The sequence below is a fragment of the Bombina bombina genome, chromosome 10, assembly GCF_027579735.1.
Source record: "Bombina bombina isolate aBomBom1 chromosome 10, aBomBom1.pri, whole genome shotgun sequence".
Classification (NCBI taxonomy): domain Eukaryota; kingdom Metazoa; phylum Chordata; class Amphibia; order Anura; family Bombinatoridae; genus Bombina; species Bombina bombina.
Window position 1 is genome coordinate 156,026,995 of NC_069508.1, and position 20,692 is coordinate 156,047,686.

Genomic DNA, 20,692 nt, shown 5'->3' on the forward strand with positions numbered 1-20,692 from the left:
TGTGTGTGTGTTCTGTGACTGTGCAGTAAGCGCGCTCTATACTGTGTGCGTGTTGTGTGACTGTGCAGTAAGCGCGCTCTATACTGTGTGTGTGTTCTGTGACTGTGCAGTAAGCGCACTCTATACTGTGTGCGTGTTGTGTGACTGTGCAGTAAGCGCTGTCTGTACTGTGTGCGTGTTGTGTTCTGTGACTGTGCAGTAACATTTACTATTTCTCTTATCCAGCCATGGACACAGAGCAGACAGGTAATGGGATGTCTGGTCCAGTCTCATTACCATTTACGTGTTGCATGGCAGTGTCTCTCTCTGTCTTTTTTACAAATCATGCATTGGTGATCTGTATGCAGTGCCAGAAGCGCTTGGCTTAACCCCATTAATGAGGAGTGCAGTCAGTAAGCATACAGGCACGTGATTCACGTTACCATACTGTAGCTTTTGCTTTTAACAGTAACAATCTTTGTGCTCTCTATTTCTTTAGTGGAAGCTATGATATATTATCTGAGCACTCAACTCATATCTACAATATTATGCTGGGTACATTGTCCTACAATAAACAGTTATGTTGTCTGAGTCCTGCAATAATAGTTGCACTGTGTGCCACTACTGCAATAACGGGTTGCGCTGTGTGACTGCCAGTCCTGCCGTAACGGGTTGCGCTGTGTGCCAGTCCTGCCGTAACGGGTTGCGCTGTGTGCCAGTCCTGCCGTAATGGGTTGCGCTGTGTGCCAGTCCTGCCGTAACGGTTTGCGCTGTGTGCCAGTCCTGCCGTAACGGTTTGCGCTGTGTGCCAGTCCTGCCGTAACGGGTTGCGCGCAAAGTGTGCCACTCTTTCCGTAGCGGGTCAGGCTATGCAACAAGACAGTACAGAATACTTTTAGTAAGATGTTGTTAGTAGATTTCTGCAGTGATGTGTAAAGCCACCTTTTGTAGTAGTATTCAGATTACAAAGGCTTTAGGTAGTATTAGATGTGTAAATTTAATAGGACGCTTTAAGTTATAAGTTAAGATATCTGATCACACACAACCATATGAAGGTTAAATGGGGTAATGTAGGATAAAAACCAGAGCTGGCTTTATCTTTGTATGGCTGGCGTTACCACGATCAGTACCACACTTGGGAACGAGTTCTGCTTACACTGAGGCTGGGTCACTTACTGGTGTTTGGGAGTGCAGAAAAGCGCTCCATGGAATCTTTACAATTGCTTTAGTCATTGCTGCAGATGGTCACATTCTCTGTCCCTGTTGTCCCTGTGCTGTGTACTAATTTTCTACAAGTACTGTTGTGTTACCTGACATGGTACAACTTTACCTATCTACTTCCTCTGATTTTCCCCTGTGAATGATTGTGAAAACAACTGACACTGTATTTTATTGTTTTTCACAGGACGGACGGACGACGCTGGTCCTTGGCTTCCCTCCCTTCTTCTGGGTATGGAACCAACACTCCAAGCTCAACTGTTTCAGTAAGTTTTGTACACAGTGTGTTTGTGTATTGTGTACATATTCTATATGTAATATATACACAGCATATGTGTTAGATGTAACCTATGTGAGATGATGCACTGTGTGTGGGCATGAAGTGCAAATGTTGTTTGTGTGATACATAAAGTGTATGATTAAGCACATGCTGTAGATGTTGTGTGAGAATATGCCTGTGCTTGATGTATACACAGTATCTTCGCATGTAATATAGAAGCTGCGTGCGTGTGTGATGTATTTGCACTGTTTGTGATGTAGACACTGTATGTGTGCAGGATGTATGCGCTGTGCGTGATGTATTCACATTGTGCGTATGATGTATATGCTGAGTGTTATGTTTTTACATTGTGCGAATGATGTATGCGCTGTGTGTGATGTATTCACATTGTGCGCTGCGTGTGATGTATTCCTTATTGTGCGCATGATGGATGCGCTGTGTGTGATGTATTATGCATCTATTTCATTTGCATCTGTTATTGTTTGTGTGTTTCCATGTTAGTTACATTTACGGATAATTTGATGGTTCTATGAAGAGATGTTTTGACCCAGTTGCTGAGGCACCTAATGAGGGTTAGGGTCATGGCAGTAAACATAACAGAAAATGAGGATTGTGGTCATTCAGACACAAACACCTGGACAATCCAGAACTTGCTGGCTTTGCACTTTGCTTTGTTGATGTCATCTTTCCAGTGACCTCACAAATGCCATCATATGGTACATAACCAATAAAAAAAAATCAGAGTACAGATGACATCATGATGTGACTGGTGAACCTTCATCTGCAACACTGAAATAGGAATACAGCAGCCCAGGCCTATTTACTTAAACACTTCAACAAACACTGATACCTTGCTTTCATTATACACAGAGACTGCAGTAAAACAGTGTCATTGTCACTACATGTTATCACCCAGTAGCAGCTGAATATTGAGTGGCAAAAGTGCAATCAGACTTCATTACCTTTATACCGATACTGCACTCAGTTACTATCTGCCCAGAGCTGTTTGTCCTCGTCTGCTAATAGCAAACAATTAGCTGTTCTGTATCAGTACAAATGACTTCTATGCTCAATAATATAATTTGTCAGGTCTGTGTCATACACAAACGTTACCCTATTTTCACTACCTGTATAAATAACAATAGCTGCTATATGACACCATGCTTACATCTCCTGCCTCTGACACACATCACCGTGGGTCTAAATGGTTATGATGTCACTTGCAGTCACTGGTCATCATCAGAAGTCAGTGGTTTTCAGGTTTGTGTATCCGAAATAATAGGTACTAACATTTCATAGATTTTTTTGGTTTAAAAATTTCTTGTGATTGTGCTTGTAATCTGTAGAGCGCAAACAGCCTCCAGCACCAAAACTTTACTGTTACTCCAGACACCACAATAAACCCTGACAGTTTGCTATTAGTTTGTGCTGTGACATGCTCTCCCTACTCTCTAGCTGATTTCTGTTTCGCAAAATACACTGTGTTTTCACTTTAGTCTCTGTTAACACTTGGTCCGGGTAGGTCTAGCGCTGTTATTCAGCAATTCTTTCATTTTTATGAAATTCAGATTTTTAAACCTCTGTCTCATTTCACATGCTGTTGTTTTTTACGTCTTCTAGCTCCGTTCACGAGCAGTCCCGTATGCATGCGTTTAGTGTGTTTCATTTCTGTGTTTTCTGTGCTCAGTCGTCCTGCTCATCCCAGGAGAAGCTGCACCAGCTGCCGTTTCAGCCCACGGCGGATGAACTTCATTTCCTGACCAAGCATTTCAGCACAGAAAGCATCACTGACGAGGAAGGACGTAATTCGCCCGCCATGCGCCCCCGATCTCGTAGCCTTAGGTGAGCTTACGCCAACCTCAAGTTCTTTTCAGTTTAGTATTGGATAAGTTTGTTTTTCAGTTAACCTGAGCATTGGCACAACTGAAGAGGGTACTCTAAAAACAAGTTATCCACCTTAATGGAGGAAAAAAGAACTAGCTGGAGAGATTCGATTTAACATTAAACATTATATAGTATATTTGTGCAGATGGGAAGTTTATTTAAACAAATATAGATTTCAAGGTGTTTGGGGGAAAAAAGAATCTCTGGAGTGAAACACTAAATTGCTTTTCCAATTGATTAACATTAAACCAAAAGTTGTTTTCCCTGTAAAATGTTTCATAAAAAGAAAACATTACAATATACAGTCATATGTATGCTTCCCCCAGAAAGGTTAGTGTACTTCCATCATAGCTAGTTATGGTGCAACTAACCTTGCACCATTTGCGAGATCAGAGCACAAGCTTATTCATAAGTGTCCCTTGCTGGCCAGGGCTTTTCAAGGGTGCGTCCCTCAACTGCTCTTTGTAAATAATTAACAGAATGACTGTGCTACATGATGTTATTGCATCTTTTGCATTGCAGCAGCTATATGCTAATGTATGCATACAATGTATACATGTTTTGTATACATTTAATATAAATATATAGGTTAGGTTATTTTGTTACTGGTGCCTGAGGATTGGGTGAAATTTAGAAATGTTATACAGGATATGTAATAATTGTGCTCACTGCTTATCAAAAAATCCTATTTATTTTCTCCCTATTTGGATTATTGGTCTGCCTATCATATATCTGCCTATCTAAATCTACATCTATCTATAATAGAGAGGCACTCGCTAGGATTTTTCATAAGCACATTTATTCAATATTCTGTGGAAATAACATTTTGTTTTATATTTAGACATACATACACATCACTATAGTTTACTAGTCAGGGTTTAAAAGTTGCTAGCACAGAGGGAATAAGTAATTAGGCCAGCCAATATTAAAGATAGGAAAAATCACATTTCTTTTTAATGACACAATGAGTCCACGGATCATCTCAATTACTAATGGGATATTCACCTCCTGGTCAGCAGGAGGCGGCAAAGAGCACCACAGTAAAGCTGATAAATATCACCTCCCTTCACTCCCAACCCAGTCATTCTCTTTGCCTACGTTAGTGTTAGGAAGTGGCAAAGTGAGGTGTTAGAAAAGATTCTTCAATCAAGAGTTTATTATTTTAAAAGTGGTACAGGATTGTGCTACTTTTTCCTAGGGTGTAGCTGTAGTCCATATCAGTCTCTTCAGTAGAGCTTTGGTGGCTTTAGAGTAATGGGAACTTGTGGGACATAATTCTCACTGCGCCTCCCATATTTAAAACTGCCCTAATTTCATATAGTCTGAGGGATATGACCCAGTCTTTGTTTTTCTACAGGTTGATGTGAGGAAGAGGACCTCTCGGACCAGTGAACTGCCTTGCTGTCAGGCAGTAATATGAGGTAAGTGCTTTTTCTCTTGTTAAGTGTATTCAGTCCACGGGTCATCCATTACTTATGGGATATATTCCCTTCCCAACAGGAAGTTGCAAGAGGATCACCCAAGCAGAGCTGCCATATAGCTCCTCCCCTCACATGTCATACCCAGTCATTCTCTTGCAACTGACATAGTAGGAAGGTGTGAGAGGAGTGTGGAATTTTTATACTTAATTATTTCTTCAATCAAAAGTTTATTTTAAATGGCACCGGAGTGTGCGTTTTTTTTTCTCTCAGGCAGTATTTAGAAGAAGAATCTGCCTGCGTTTTCTATGATCTTAGCAGAAGTAACTAAGATCCACTGGCTGTTCTCGCACATTCTGAGGAGTGGGGTAACTTCAGAAAGGGAATAGCATGCGGGGTCCCCTGCAGATGAGGTATGTGCAGTAGAATATTTTTCTAAGGAATGGAATTGACTAAGAAAATACTGCTGATACCGATGTAATGTAAGTACAGCCTTAAATGCAGTAGCGACTGGTATCAGGCTGATGAATGTATGTACAATAAGTAATTTTCTAAGGAATGGAATTTGACTAAGGAAATACTGTTAATACTGAAGTAATGTATGAGCCTTAACTGCAGTAGAAGCGACTGGTAGCAGGCTTATTAATAACACTACCTAACTTTTAAAGTGCATGTTTAAAACGTTTACAGGCATGTTATTCGTTTTTTGTGAGGTACTTTGGTGATAAATCTTTTGGGGCATGATTTTTCACATGGCTGTCGTTTATTTCTACATAGAAACGGTTAACTGAGGTTTCCCACTGTTGTAATATGAGTGGGAGGGGCCTATTTTAGCGCTTTTTTGCGCAGTAAAAATTCAGTTACAGTCTTCCTGCTTCTTCCTCCTTGATCCAGGACGTCTCTAGAGAGCTCAGGGGTCTTCAAAATTCATTTTGAGGTAGGTAATCAGTCACAGCAGACCTGTGACAGTGTGTTTGACTGTGATAAAAACGTTAATTGTTAAATTGATTATCCGTTTTTGGGTATTAAGGGGTTAATCATCCATTTGCTAGTGGGTGCAATGCTTTGCTAACTTAATACATTTACTGTGAAAATTTGGTTGCTATAACTGATTTGGTTCATTGTTATTTCAACTGTGACGATTTTTTGTGCTTCTTAAAGGCGCAGTAGCGTTTTTTATATTGCTTGTAAACTTATTTGAAAGGATTTTCCAAGCTTGCTAGTCTCATTGCTAGTCTGTTTAAACATGTCTGACACAGATGAATCTGTTTGTTCACTATGTTTGAAGGCCAATGTGGAGCCCCACAGAAATATGTGTACTAAATGTATTGATGGCACTTTGAATAAGTCAATTTTTATCTGTAAAGAAATTATCACCAGACAACGAGGGGGAAGTTATGCCGACTAACTCTCCTCACGTGTCAGTACCTTCGCCTCCCGCTCAGGAGGCGCGTGATATTGTGGCGCCAAGTACATCAGAGAGGCCCATACAAATCACTTTGCAAGACATGGCTGCTGTTATGACAGAGGTATTATCTAAATTGCCTGAATTAAGAGGCAAGCACGATAGCTCTGGGTTAAGGACAGAGCGCGCTGATGATGTGAGAGCCATGTCCGATACTGCGTCACAATTTGCAGAACATGAGGACGGAGAGCTTCATTCTGTGGGTGACCGATCTGATCCAGGGAGACCGGATTCAGAGATTTCTAATTTTAAATTTAAGCTTGAGAACCTCTGTGTATTGCTAGGGGAGATATTAGCGGCTCTGAATGATTGTAACACGGTTGCAATTCCAGAGAAAATATGTAGGTTGGATAGATACTTTTCCTATACCTAAAAGGCTTACAGAAATTATTAGCAAGGAGTGGGATAGACCCGGTGTGCCCTTTTCCCCTCCTCCGATATTTAGAAAAATGTTTCCAATAGACGCCACCACACGAGACTTATGGCAGACCCTCCCTAAGGTGGAGGGAGCAGTTTCTACTTTAGCTAAACGTACCACTGTCCCGGTGGAGGATAGTTGTGCTTTTTCGGATCCAATGGATAAAAAATTAGAAGGTTACCTTAAGAAAATGTTTGTTCAACAAGGTTTTATCTTACAGCCCCTTGCATGCATTGCGCCTGTCACTGCTGCTGCGGCATTCTGGTTTGAGTCTCTGGAAGAGGCCATTCGCACAGCTCCATTGGATGAGATTATGGCCAAGCTTAAAGCACTTAAGCTAGCTAATGCATTTGTTTCTGATGCCGTTGTACATTTAACCAAACTAACGGCTAAGAACTCCGGATTCGCCATCCAGGCGTGCAGAGCGCTATGGCTTAAAACCTGGTCAGCTGACGTGACTTCTAAATCTAAATTGCTTAATATTCCTTTCAAGGGTCAGACCTTATTCGGGCCCGGCTTGAAAGAAATTATTGCTGACATTACTGGAGGTAAGGGTCATACTCTTCCTCAGGACAGGGCCAAATCAAAGGCCAAACAGTCTAATTTTCGTGCCTTTCGTAATTTCAAGGCAGGAGCAGCATCAACTTCCTCCGCTCCAAAACAGGAAGGAACTGTTGCTCGTTACAGACAGGGCTGGAAAGCTAACCAGCCCTGGAACAAGGGCAAGCAGTCCAGAAAGCCTACTTCTGCCCCTAAGACAGCATGAAGAGAGGGCCCCCTATCCGGAAACGGATCTAGTGGGGGGCAGACTATCTCTCTTCGCCCAGGCTTGGGCAAGAGATGTCCAGGATCCCTGGGCGTTGGAGATCATATCTCAGGGATATCTTCTGGACTTCAAAGCTTCTCCTCCAAAAGGGAGATTTCATCTTTCAAGGTTATCAGCAAACCAAATAAAGAAAGAGGCATTTCTACGCTGTGTACAAGACCTCTTAGTAATGGGGGTGATCCACCCAATTCCGCGGACGGAACAAGGGCAAGGGTTTTACTCAAATCTGTTTGTGGTTCCCAAGAAAGAGGGAAACTTCAGACCAATCTTGGACCTAAAAATCTTAAACAAATTCCTAAGAGTTCCATCATTCAAAATGGAAACTATTCGAACCATCCTACCCATGATCCAAGAGGGTCAGTACATGACCACAGTGGACTTAAAGGATTCCTACCTTCATATACCGATTCACAAAGATCATTATCGGTACCTAAGATTTGCCTTTCTAAACAGGCATTACCAGTTTGTAGCTCTTCCCTTCGGGTTAGCTACGGCCCCGAGCATTTTTACAAAGGTTCTGGGCTCACTCCTAGCGGTGCTAAGACCGCGAGGCATAGCGGTGGCTCCGTACATAGACGACATTCTGATACAAGCGTCAAGTTTTCAAATTGCCAAGTCTCATACAGAGATAGTTCTGGCATTTCTGAGGTTGCATGGGTGGAAGGTGAACGTGGAAAAGAGTTCTCTATCACCACTCACAAGAGTCTCCTTCCTAGGGACTCTGATAGATTCTGTAGAAATGAAAATTTACCTGACGGAGGCCAGGTTATCAAAACTTTTAAATGCTTGCTGTGTCCTTCATTCCATTCCACGCCCGTCAGTAGCTCAGTGCATGGAAGTAATCGGCTTAATGGTAGCGACAATGGACATAGTACCATTTGCACGCCTGCATCTCAGACCTCTGCAATTATGCATGCTAAGTCAGTGGAATGGGGATTACTCAGATTTGTCCCCTCTATTAAATCTGGATCAAGAGACCAGAGATTCTCTTCTCTGGTGGCTTTCTCGGGTCCATCTGTCCAAGGGGATGACCTTTCGCAGGCCAGATTGGACAATTGTAACAACAGATGCCAGCCTTCTAGGTTGTGGCGCAGTCTGGGACTCCCTGAAGGCTCAGGGATTATGGACTCAGAAGGAGAAACTCCTCCCAATAAATATTCTGGAGTTGAGAGCAATATTCAATGCTCTTCTAGCTTGGCCTCAGTTAGCAACACTGAGGTTCATCAGATTTCAGTCGGACAACATCACGACTGTGGCTTACATCAACCATCAAGGGGGAACCAGGAGTTCCCTAGCGATGTTGGAAGTCTCAAAGATAATTTGCTGGGCAGAGTCTCACTCTTGCCACCTGTCAGCGATCTACATCCCAGGCGTGGAGAACTGGGAGGCGGATTTTCTAAGTCGCCAGACTTTTCATCCGGGGGAGTGGGAACTTCATCCGGAGGTCTTCGCTCAACTGATTCATCGTTGGGGCAAACCAGATCTGGATCTCATGGCGTCTCGCCAGAACGCCAAGCTTCCTTGTTATGGATCCAGGTCCAGGGACCCGGGAGCGGCGCTGATAGATGCTCTGACAGCCCCTTGGGTCTTCAACATGGCTTATGTGTTTCCACCATTTCCGATGCTACCTCGACTGATTGTCAAGATCAAACAGGAGAGAGCATCAGTGATTCTGATGGCACCTGCGTGGCCACGCAGGACCTGGTATGCAGACCTAGTGGACATGTCGTCCTGTCCACCATGGTCTCTACCTCTGAGGCAGGACCTTCTAATACAAGGTCCTTTCAAACATCCAAATCTAATTTCTCTGAGGCTGACTGCATGGAGATTGAACGCTTGATCCTATCAAAGCGTGGCTTCTCGGAGTCAGTTATTGATACCTTAATACCGGCACGGAAGCCTGTTACCAGAAAAATTTACCATAAGATATGGCGTAAATATTTATGTTGGTGTGAATTCAAGGGTTACTCATGGAGTAAGGTTAGGATTCCTAGGATATTGTCCTTTCTACAAGAGGGTTTAGAAAAGGGCTTATCTGCTAGTTTGTTAAAGGGACAGATTTCTGCTCTGTCTATTCTCTTACACAAACGTCTGACAGAAGTTCCAGATGTCCAGGCTTTTTGTCAGGCTTTGGCTAGGATTAAGCCTGTGTTTAAGACTGTTGCTCCTCCATGGAGCTTAAACTTGGTTCTTAAAGTTCTTCAAGGGGTTCCGTTTGAACCCCTTCATTCCATTGATATTAAGCTTTTATCTTGGAAAGTTCTGTTTTTGATGGCTATTTCCTCGGCTCGAAGAGTCTCTGAGTTATCGGCCTTACATTGTGATTCTCCTTATCTGATTTTCCATTCAGACAAGGTAGTTCTGCATACTAAACCTGTTTTTTACCTAAGGTAGTTTCTAACAGGAATATCATTCAGGAGATTGTTGTCCCATCATTATGTTCTAATCCTTCTTCAAAGAAGGAACGACTTTTGCATAATCTGGACGTAGTCCGTGCCCCGAAGTTCTATTTACAGGCAACTAAAGATTTTCGTCAAACTTCTTCCCTGTTTGTCGTGTACTCTGGTCAGAGGAGAGGTCAAAAAGCTTCGGCAACCTCTCTCTCCTTTTGGCTTTGTAGCATAATACGTTTAGCCTATGAGACTGCTGGACAGCAGCCCCCTGAAAGATTTACAGCTCATTCCACTAGAGCTGTGGCTTCCACCTGGGCCTTTAAGAATGAGGCCTCTGTTGAACAGATTTGCAAGGCTGCAACTTGGTCTTCGCTTCACACTTTTTCAAAATTTTACAAATTTGACACTTTTGCTTCTTCGGAGGCTGTTTTTGGGAGAGAGGTTCTACAGGCAGTGGTTCCTTCCGTTTAAGTTCCTGCCTTGTCCCTCCCATCATCCGTGTACTTTGGCTTTGGTATTGGTATCTCATAAGTAATGGATGACCCGTGGACTGAATACACTTAACAAGAGAAAACATAATTTATGCTTACCTGATAAATTTATTTCTCTTGTAGTGTATTCAGTCCACGGCCCACCCTGTCTTTTTAAGGCAGATCTAAATTTTAATTAAAACTCCAGTCACCACTGCACCCTATGGTTTCTCCTTTCTTGTCTTGTTTCGGTCGAATGACTGGATATGACATGTGAGGGGAGGAGCTATATAGCAGCTCTGCTTGGGTGATCCTCTTGCAACTTCCTGTTGGGAAGGGAATATATCCCATAAGTAATGGATGACCCGTGGACTGAATACACTACAAGAGAAATAAATTTATCAGGTAAGCATAAATTATAAATAAACAAAAGTTTAGAAGTGCGCTAAGGAACTAATACCAAGCACCTCTCTAAGAGACACTATCCCTAAAGAGTGTCAGAATATAGTAAAAGTGGATTGTTAAGCTTTTTACGGCTTACAGATAGAGAGGGCGCCTAGGGCTAAAGGTATCAAACACCAATGTAGAGTAAAAAAATATATATTTAATAAAAGACAGTATACAATAATAAAATTAGTACAAATTAGGGACGTCTCCCTAAATGTTAAGTCACAATTAATTGCTACAATGTGGCAGACAAATATAAAATAAAGTGCACATACGATCTAATTTGAATACATTAGAAAATGAGCAAAGGTTACTAAAATATAAAACAATTTACGGTATACCAGAGTCTTAAATATGTATATTTCACAAGGGATACGGCAGTTATTCCCAAGTATACTGAGGGATATATGATAGTGTAGGACTTTTAAATGAAAGGAGGTTAGTCCTGAAAATGTTCCATACACTTGAAATCGTAGTATAATGCTTGTTTCAAAGAGTACAATAGTGCTAAAGCAGTACTTTACTTTATTTTACTTTACCGCCTGTGAAATCTTCAGTCACACCAAGGACCGCTACGTTAGCCAAGGCAGTCTCTCCCGAGCTGCAAACACAGATCACACACGTGTGTACGGACGGCGTCTGACGTCACTTCTCGTCCGTTTGTTTCCTCTGTGAAAGTTTGACAGCGTGCTGTTATCGATATTGCAAAGTTGTGGATGTTGTTAACTCCTTCAGTATACAAGCACTCTGTTGTGCTTATACTTGCAAATACAGTTGGATATTTAATTTCATCCACACTGTCAGAGCTTTAAAGTTGTGGTGACAAAATTAACCCGGGTTAGAAAATAGCAATGTTGTTCACAAGTAGGGTGACACTTAACCACTCCTGGTACACTGCTACAAAGTCACAAGGTAATCGACGCGTTTCACCCACCTGTGGGCTTTATCAAGATAATTGTGACTTGCAGCAAAGGCCTTTTTAAATGTTCAGAAGGTGTGTGATTGGCTGTGTATCTAATTGGTGTTTTTTGTTCACAGGAGAGTTTAAGGCGGTATATACTTATTCTTCTGTTTCAAGTTCATATATCCCAAATTGCAAACATGTTGATAATCCAATAAAACCATCTGATATATATATGTACAAATTCACATAATCCCTTTGTGGTATGTTCTCCACATGCTTTCTTATAGTAAAACATTGTATATTAAAATTCTAATATGTCTAGATAAGATGCAAATGCAATTAATCTATCAGATGTATACACACATCTTAAGGATATGATACACATCTATGATAGAAGATATATAAGACCTAATAAAATTATAACATATATATATGAATAAAATATCTACGCATACTCCATTTTAAAAGATATGTGAGCTTAATCTAAAAGAGGAAAGGTATATGATTTATTGTTTTAGGATGCCAGTGCTACTCATTGATAAATGTGAAAAATTGTGAAATATGTGAAAATAATAATATGTGAAAATAATATGTGAGAATAATAAAAATAAAAGAAAAAGAAAAAAAGAGAAAGAAAAAGAAAAAGAAGAAGAAAAAGAGAGAGAAAAAACGATGGAAAAAGGATTATATATATTAAGTGGGGGTTAATTTTAAATCTAAATAGCTTCATTCAAATAAAAAAGGTGAAAGATCTAGTTCAGAATTAAGCCCTTGTGGATATAAAGTGTTATACTTATAAATTAATTCTGCTTCTTTAATTAATAGTGTTTTTTCTGTGTTACCCCCCCCTCCAGTGTCCTTTAATTTTTTGTACCCCCCAATAATTTAATTCTTTGGTATTACCATGATGAGTGTCTTTGAAGTGCTTGTATAGTGACGTGTCATCCCTCCCTTTTTCTATGCTTAACAAGTGCTCTCTTATCCTGTCTTTAAGACATCGAGTGGTTTCACCAAAATAAAAAAGGTTGCACGAACATTTTAATACGTAAATAATATTTTTGTGTGTGCATCTTATGACTTCTTTTATGGTGAGAATATTTTTAGAATTGTTAATCTTAAGAGTCTTCATTTTTGAACTGTGTTTACATGACTTGCATGTATAGCAAGGGAAGAAACCAGTGGGTCTTTTGCCCATCATATCTACCTGAGAGTTAGTTGTTGAGCTTATTTTAAGTTCGCTTGGGGCTAGCATTGTTCTAAAGTTTCTAGCTTTCTTAAAAATAAATGTGGGTTTATCTTCTAACTGTGCACCAATTATATTATCTTCTTTTAGCAAATACCAATTTTTTCTTATTATCTTTTTAATAAGGGAGTGATCAGCATTGTAATCAGTAATAAAAGGGACTTTGATTTTATCAGTAGTATCTTTAGTTTTAATTTTATAGTCCAAAAGATTTTCTCTATTTGTTTTTCTAGCTTTGTCAATAGCTTTATTTATGTTATCAGCTTCATAGCCTCTACTGTGAAATTTTTCTGCTAGAATTGTAACCTGGTTCTCAAAATCCTCTACTCTAGAGCAATTTTTCTTAATACGTAAGGTTTGTCCGTATGGGATGTTATCCTTCCATATTTTTAGATGGCAGCTTTCTGCGTGTATCAAATTATTGCACTCTACTTCTTTAAAGTGCGTTTTAGTCTCTATCTTACTATCGATTACCAAAATTTCAAGATCCAGAAAGTTGACTTGCTCTCTGCTAAAGTGACTAGTGAACTTAAGACCATAATTATTTATATTCATTCTTTTAAAAAGTTCAATTAAGTCTTTCTCTGGACCTCTCCAGACGATCAAAAGATCGTCTATGTACCGTTTGTATAGTACGAGGTTCGCACCGAGAGAGCCATCATTGAAAAAATTCTCTTCCCAAAAACCCATAAAGAGATTGGCATAACTCGGTGCGAACCTCGTACCCATGGCGGTCCCTTCCACTTGTATATAAAATTGATGGTTAAAAGAAAAGAAATTATGTTCTCAAATATATTTAATACTGGCAAGAATAAAATCTTTTTGTTGTGGTTCCATATTATCATCTTTATCTAAATAATATTTTACCGCCTGTAGTCCTTGTGAGTGATTTATCACAGTATATAAAGACGATACGTCGCATGTAGCTATTAACATGTCTTTTTCCCATTTAAGGGAATTCAAAGTATTCAGTACCTGAGTTGAGTCTTTGAGGTGTGATTTGAGTTTGGACACATGGGGCTGTAAGAATCTGTCCACATACTGGGAGAGGTTGGCTGAGATGGAATTAATGCCAGATATAATCGGCCTACCTGGTGGGTTTGTGAGGCATTTATGGACCTTGGGTAAAAAATAAAAAATTGGTGGAACATTTTCAGGACTAACCTCCTTTCATTTAAAAGTCCTACGCTATCATATATCCCTCAGTATACTTGGGAATAACTGCCGTATCCCTTGTGAAATATACATATTTAAGACTCTGGTATACCGTAAATTGTTTTATATTTTAGTAACCTTTGCTCATTTTCTAATGTATTCAAATTAGATCGTATGTGCACTTTATTTTATATTTGTCTGCCACATTGTAGCAATTAATTGTGACTTAACATTTAGGGAGACGTCCCTAATTTGTACTAATTTTATTATTGTATACTGTCTTTTATTAAATATATATTTTTTTACTCTACATTGGTGTTTGATACCTTTAGCCCTAGGCGCCCTCTCTATCTGTAAGCCGTAAAAAGCATAAATTATGTTTTTCCTTTTCTGGGGCAGACAGGACAAATTCAGCTCAGAAAAGAGTGGGCACACACTACTACCTGTATGTATCTTATAAAGGGCTTTTACTATAAGGGGAAGTTAACTTTATTTTGGGCACAATCTCTCATGGGCTGCAAGAGGGAGTGTTGGACAGCAACATGTTTTGGGGCTGATCTGAGGGCTGGGGAGCTCTATAGGGCTAATTAGCCGAGGGGGCTATAGCTTCTTGGAGGATTACCTTTTCTGCTACTCAGGGACTTTGTTATATGGATGTCTCTGATAAAAGCGTAATAAGGGGCTTTGGTGGTTCCTTCTCCTTGGGGTTAATTTTTCCCCGGGAGAAGATGTTTAGGTTATTTCACGCCCATGATGGGCGGTTCAGCTTTTCCCGCGCGCGCCTCTTCTGCACCTTTCAGTGGAAGTCATTCTGGGCTGTAGAGAGGCTCTCCGGTCTGTGTGTTTCTAGGAGCGCATGTTAGCTACTAATTACATGCGTTCCTAGGACCGGGCTGCATCTATCGATTTCTGGCATCAATCAAGATTGTCCGTTGCGCATGGGGAACTTCCTGGTCTGGTTAGGAACAGTGCGCAGTAAGGTAGGCGCCTCAGTGGGGCTGCTAAAGTGTGGAGGTGACTGGGGAGTTTTATCTATTTAACTTTACTAAATTTACAGTGCGCAGTAAAATAGTTGCACTTTTAAAATTTAAAGTCACAGTAAAGTTTTTTTGAATTTTAAATTTTTTTGTTAAATTTCAAGTTTTTGTGTCAGGACTTTTAAGTGTGAATGACTATGGATCAAGGGACTTTGCAAAATGTTCCTTGCTCGTTGTGTTTTAATGCTATTGCCTTTCTGTCCTTCTTGTATTGAGAGGACTATAAGTTATAAGGATATTATGTATTCTGAGCAAACTTCTTCAAAGGTGGATGTTTTTCAGGAATCTAATGAAGAGGTACAATATATGCCGCAACTTTCGCCTTAAGAGCTTCAAGTGTTACCGCCCACACAGGCAGTGCCCTGCGTCTCCTCTGTAACTAGCACTGGAGTTACTTTGCTCTCTCATGTCTTCTATAATCTCTGATGCGCGCGCTGTCTGCTTTTCCCATGTTGCAGTGTAAAAGTAAGAGGCAGACAAGCCCTTCAGTAAGCGAGGTTTCTGATGCAATTGTTGCGGTTTCGGAGTCGTCCTCTCAGATGCCTGAGGAGGAAGAAGCCGTGGTAGCATCTGAAGCAGAGATTTCAGATTCTGAAGGCGTACTTCCTCTCGCTGATACTGAAGTGGTATCATTTAGATTTAAGCTGGAACACCTCCGCCTGTAGCTTAAGGAGGTCTTAGCTACTTTAGATGATAGCGACTCCATGGTAGTGGTTGTCCCTAAGAAATCCAGTAAGTTGAACAGATATTTTGAGGTTCCTTCCTCGACTGATGTATTTTCGTTCCCTGACCGAGCTTCTGAGATTATTGCTAAGGAGTGGGAGAGACCGGGTATTGCTTTTTCTCCATCTCCTATTTTCAAGAAGATGTTTCCCATAGCCGACTCTATTAAGCAGGCTTGGCAAACAGTACCTAAGGTGGAAAGGGCTATATTCACGTTGGCTAAAAGAACTACTATTCCCATAGAGGATAGTTGTGCTTTCAAAGATCCTATGGACGATGTACGTACACCAGGGTCTACAATGGCAACCAGCTGTGTGCATTGCTACCGTCACCAGTGTGGCGGCATATTGGTTTGATGCCCTGTCTGATGCTATCAGAACGGAGACCTCTTTGACTGAGATTCAAGATAGGATAAAAGCTCTTAAATTAGATAATTCCTTTATCACAGACGCTTCCCTTCAAGTTATCAAACTGGGAGCTAAGATATCGGGGTTTTTTTTCTATCTTGGCCCGCAGAGCTTTATGGCTGAAGCCTTGGTCTGCGGACGTATCCACTAAATCCAAACTTTTGGCTATTCCTTATAAGGGAAAGACCTTATTTGGTCCTGGCCTATCGGAAATTATTTCTGACATCACGGGAGGTAAGGGCCATCTTCTCCCTCAGGATAAGAGAAATAAGACAAAAGGGCGACAGAGTGATTTTCGTTCCTTTCGTAATTTCAAGGGAAATTCCTCATCTTCTGTTTCCAAACAAGAACCCATGCCTGCTTGGAGATCCAGCCATCCTTGGAATAAGGGAAAACAGTCCAAGAAGCCTGCCATTGGATCCAAGTCAGCATGAAGGTCATGCCGCCAATCCGGTACCGGATCTGGTAGGGGGCAGAATTTCCTTCTTCGCTCAAGCTTGGAGCCGAGATGTTCAGGATCTCTGGGCATTAGAAATTGTGTCCCAGGGATACAGGTTGGATTTCAAAAGTTTTCCTCCCAGAGGAAGGTTCCTACTTTCAAGATTATCTGCAGACCAGACAAAGAGAGAGGCATTCTTACATTGTGTAAGAGACCTCTTGATCTGGGAGTGATTGCTCCCGTTCCATTACTGGAACAGGGTCAGAGTTTTTACTCCAATCTATTTGTGGTTCCAAAAAAGGAGGGAACCTTCAGGCCCATTTTAGACCTCAAGAGTCTATACAAGTTCCTCAGGGTACCGTCCTTCAAGATGGAAACTATACGTTCCATTCTTCCTTTGATCCAAGAGGGTCAATTTATGACAACAGTGGACTTAAAGGACGCGTACTTGCATGTTCCCATTCACAAGAACCATCACAAGTTCCTAAGGTTCACTTTTTGGACAAGCACTTTCAGTTTGTGGCTCTTCCTATTGGTCTTGCCACTGCTCCCAGAGTCTTCACAAAGGTTCTGGGATCTCTGTTAGCGGTACTTCGTTGTCGAGGCATTGCTGTGGCGCCCTATCTGGACGACATTCTAGTCCGGGCGCAGTCCTTCCATCTAGCAGAATACCACATGAGCATGGTGTTATCCTTCCTTCGTTCTTACGGGTGGAAGGTAAATTCACAAAAGAGTTGTCTTATCCCAAGTACAAGGGTAACTTTCTTGGGAACTGTAATAGATTTTCTATCGAAGATCTTTCTAACAGAGGTCAAGAAATCAAAGATTATCGATACTTGCCGAGTCCTTCAGTCCACTCCTCGGCCATCAATGGCTCAGTGCATGGTGGTAGTCGGGCTGATGGTGGTGACAATGGACATCATCCCTTTTGCTCGGTTCTACCTCCGACCTCTGCAGTTGAGCATGCTCAGACAGTGGAACGGAGATTATACAAATTTATCTCCTCAAATACTACTGGAGCAGGAGACAAGAAATTCTCTTCAATGGTGGTTGTCTCTGGATTATCTCTTTCGCAGACCATCCTGGGCGATTGTGACAACAGACGCCAGCCATCTTGGGTGCACAGCGGTCTGGGGCTCTCTAAAGGCTCAGGGAGTTCGGTCAGAGTCTGTTCTTCCTATAAACATCCTGGAGCTGAGAGTGATCTTCAATGCTCTTATGACCTGGCCTCAGTTAGCTTCGGTTCAGTTCATCAGGTTCCAGTCGGACAATATAACGTCTGTAGCTTACATCAATCATCAGGGAGGAACGAGGAGTTCCTTAGCGATAAGAGAGGTATCCAAGATAATTCAGTGGGCGGAGACTCACTCTTGTTGTCCGTCGGCGACCCACATCCCAGGGGTGAACAACTGGGAGGCGGACTTCCTGAGCAGGCAGACCTTTCATCCGAGGGAGTGGGAACTCCATCCGGAAGTGTTTTCCAGCCTGATCCGCAAGTGGGGTCAGCCGGAATTAGATCTCATGGCATCGCGTCAGATTGCCAAGCTCCCGAGATAAAGATTGAGGTCCAGGGATCCCCAGCGGAAATAATAGATATCTTGGCGGTTCCTTTGACCTTCCGTCTAGCATACTTATTCCCTCAGTTTGCCCTTCTTCCTCGGGTGAATGCTCGAATCAAACAGGAGAAGGCATTGGTGATACTCATTGCACCGGCCTGGTCTCGCAGGATTTGGTATGCAGATCTGGTGGACATGTCATCTCATCCACCTTGGAGTCTTCCGCTGAGGAAGGACCTTCTAATTCAAGGGCCCTTCCTTCATCCAAATCTAGTTTCTCTGAAGCTGACTGCTTGGAGATTGAACGCTTAATTCTGTTTAAGCAGGGTTTTTCTGAATCGGTCATTGAGACTATGATCCAGGCTCGTAAACCTGTGACCAGAAAGATTTATTGTAAGATATGGCGTAAATATCTATATTGGTGTGAATCCAAACGTTACTCTTGGAGTAGAGTTAGGATTCCTAGGATTTTGTCTTTTCTCCAAGAGGGTTTGGAAAAAGGATTATCGAGGTCAGATCTCTGCTTTATCTATTTTGTTACATAAACGTCTGGCAGATGTTCCAGATGTTCAATCTTTTTGTCAGACCTTGGTTAGAATCAGGCCTGTGTTCAAGCCAGTTACTCCTCCATGGAGTTTGAATTTAGTTCTTAATGTTCTCCAACGGCCTCCGTTTGAGCCTATGCATTCCGTAGATGTTAAGTTGTTATCTTGGAAAGTTTTATTTCTTGTTGCTATTTCTTCTGCTCGTAGAGTCTCGGAACTCTCGGCATTGCAGTGTGAATCTCCTTACCTTATCTTCCATTCGGATAAGGCAATATTGCGCACTAAGTTAGGATTTCTTCCTAAGGTTGTTTCTGACAGGAACATTAACCAGGAGATTGTTGTTCCTTCCTTGTGTCCTAATCCTCCTCCTCAGAAGGAAAGACTTTAGCACAATTTGGATGTGGTTCGTGCTTTAAAATATTACCTTCAGGCGACTAAAGAATTTTGTCAGTCTTCTTCTTTGTTTGTGGTTTTCTCAGGAAAACGTAAGAGTCAGAAAGCTACGGCTACTTCTCTTTCTTTTTGGCTGAAGAGTATCATCTGATTTGCATACGAGACTGCTGGACAACAACCTCCAGAGAGAGTTATGGCTCATTCCACGAGGGCTGTTGCTTCCTCATGGGCATTCAAAATTGAAGCTTCTGTGGAACAGATTTGCAAGGCTGCAACTTGGTCTTCTCTTCACACTTTTTCAAAGTTCTACAAATTTGATACTTTTGCCTCGGCCGAGGTAGCTTTTGGGAGAAAGGTTCTTCAAGCAGTGGTGCCTTCCGTTTAGGTTTCCCGTCTTGTCCCTCCCGTATCATCTGTGTACTCTAGCTTTGGTATTGGTTCCCATTAGTAATTGAGATGATCCGTGGACTCATCGTGTCATTAAAAAGAAAACAAAATTTATGCTTACCTGATAAATGTATTTCTTTTTTGACATGAGTCCACGGCCCGCCCTGTTATTTGAGACAGGTTGTTGGGTTTGTAAACTTCAGACACCTATGTACCTTATTGCTTCCTTTCTCTTCTTGACTTCGGTCAAATGGACTGGGTTGGGAGTGAAGGGAGGTGATATTTATCAGCTCTGCTGTGGTGCTCTTTGCCGCCTCCTGCTGACCAGGAGGTGAATATCCCATTAGTAATCGAGATGATCCGTGGACTCATTGTGTCAAAAAAGTAATACATTTATCAGGTAAGCATAAATTTTGTTTTTCTACTTGTCCACTGCAAGTAATACTTGTCTGGAATTAGAGAAAATTTCTGTCTGTCTATCTATCTATCTATCTATATATCTATCTATCTCTATTTATCTCTATCTATCTATCACTATATAAATACCAATGGAAAAAGATTTGCAGACTTCTAAATACAGTTAAAAAGTCCAATATTTATTGTATCAAAAGTAAAAATATAATTTTCAAGTTCATGTCATACCAACACGTGATCTGACGTGTTTCCTGTGCCACCAGGCACACTTCCTCAGATAAGTTTTTTCTATTTTTTCCATCTTTGCATTAAGGTGCTGTTATTGGAATATGTTAGACTTGTTTTATATATATAATAAATAGATTAATACCAAAAAGCTAAACCATTTAATTTTTTCACGTTGTAAAATCTATGTATTTTGCTGCAGAAATAAGCTGCTATTAGTGATCCTTTAAAATGAAGGAATCCGGATAATGTGACATTAGCTCTATTGAACATCACTGTTAGGCGCATTGACAGGACAGACATTTATATATTACTTGGTCAGGGTCAGTTATAACTTAGAATGTTCCAGAATTGCCCTGACTCCTCGTTAAATAATCCATGCACTGAGACCTATAGTTTCTCATATGATGCTCTTTGGAATTTAGAAACGTAGATGTGCCCTGAGACCAAATCCCAGCAATGAACA

At 41.2% G+C, this 20,692-nt stretch overlaps 1 protein-coding gene across 7 annotated transcripts in view; it reads left to right on the forward strand.

Moving 5' to 3' along the window:
- Nucleotides 1-20,692, forward strand: part of LOC128640941 (microtubule-associated serine/threonine-protein kinase 2) — a 538,333-nt gene that overhangs the window by 337,771 nt on the left and 179,870 nt on the right. For 5 of the 7 annotated variants that reach the window (XM_053693406.1, XM_053693409.1, XM_053693411.1 and 2 more), the window contains 3 exons: nt 226-246; nt 1,385-1,463; nt 3,165-3,319. In XM_053693406.1, coding sequence (XP_053549381.1) covers nt 226-246; nt 1,385-1,463; nt 3,165-3,319 — 255 coding nt within the window. The remainder of the gene's footprint in view (nt 1-225; nt 247-1,384; nt 1,464-3,164; nt 3,320-20,692) is intronic. The other 2 variants (XM_053693407.1, XM_053693410.1) reach the window with 1 other exon arrangement.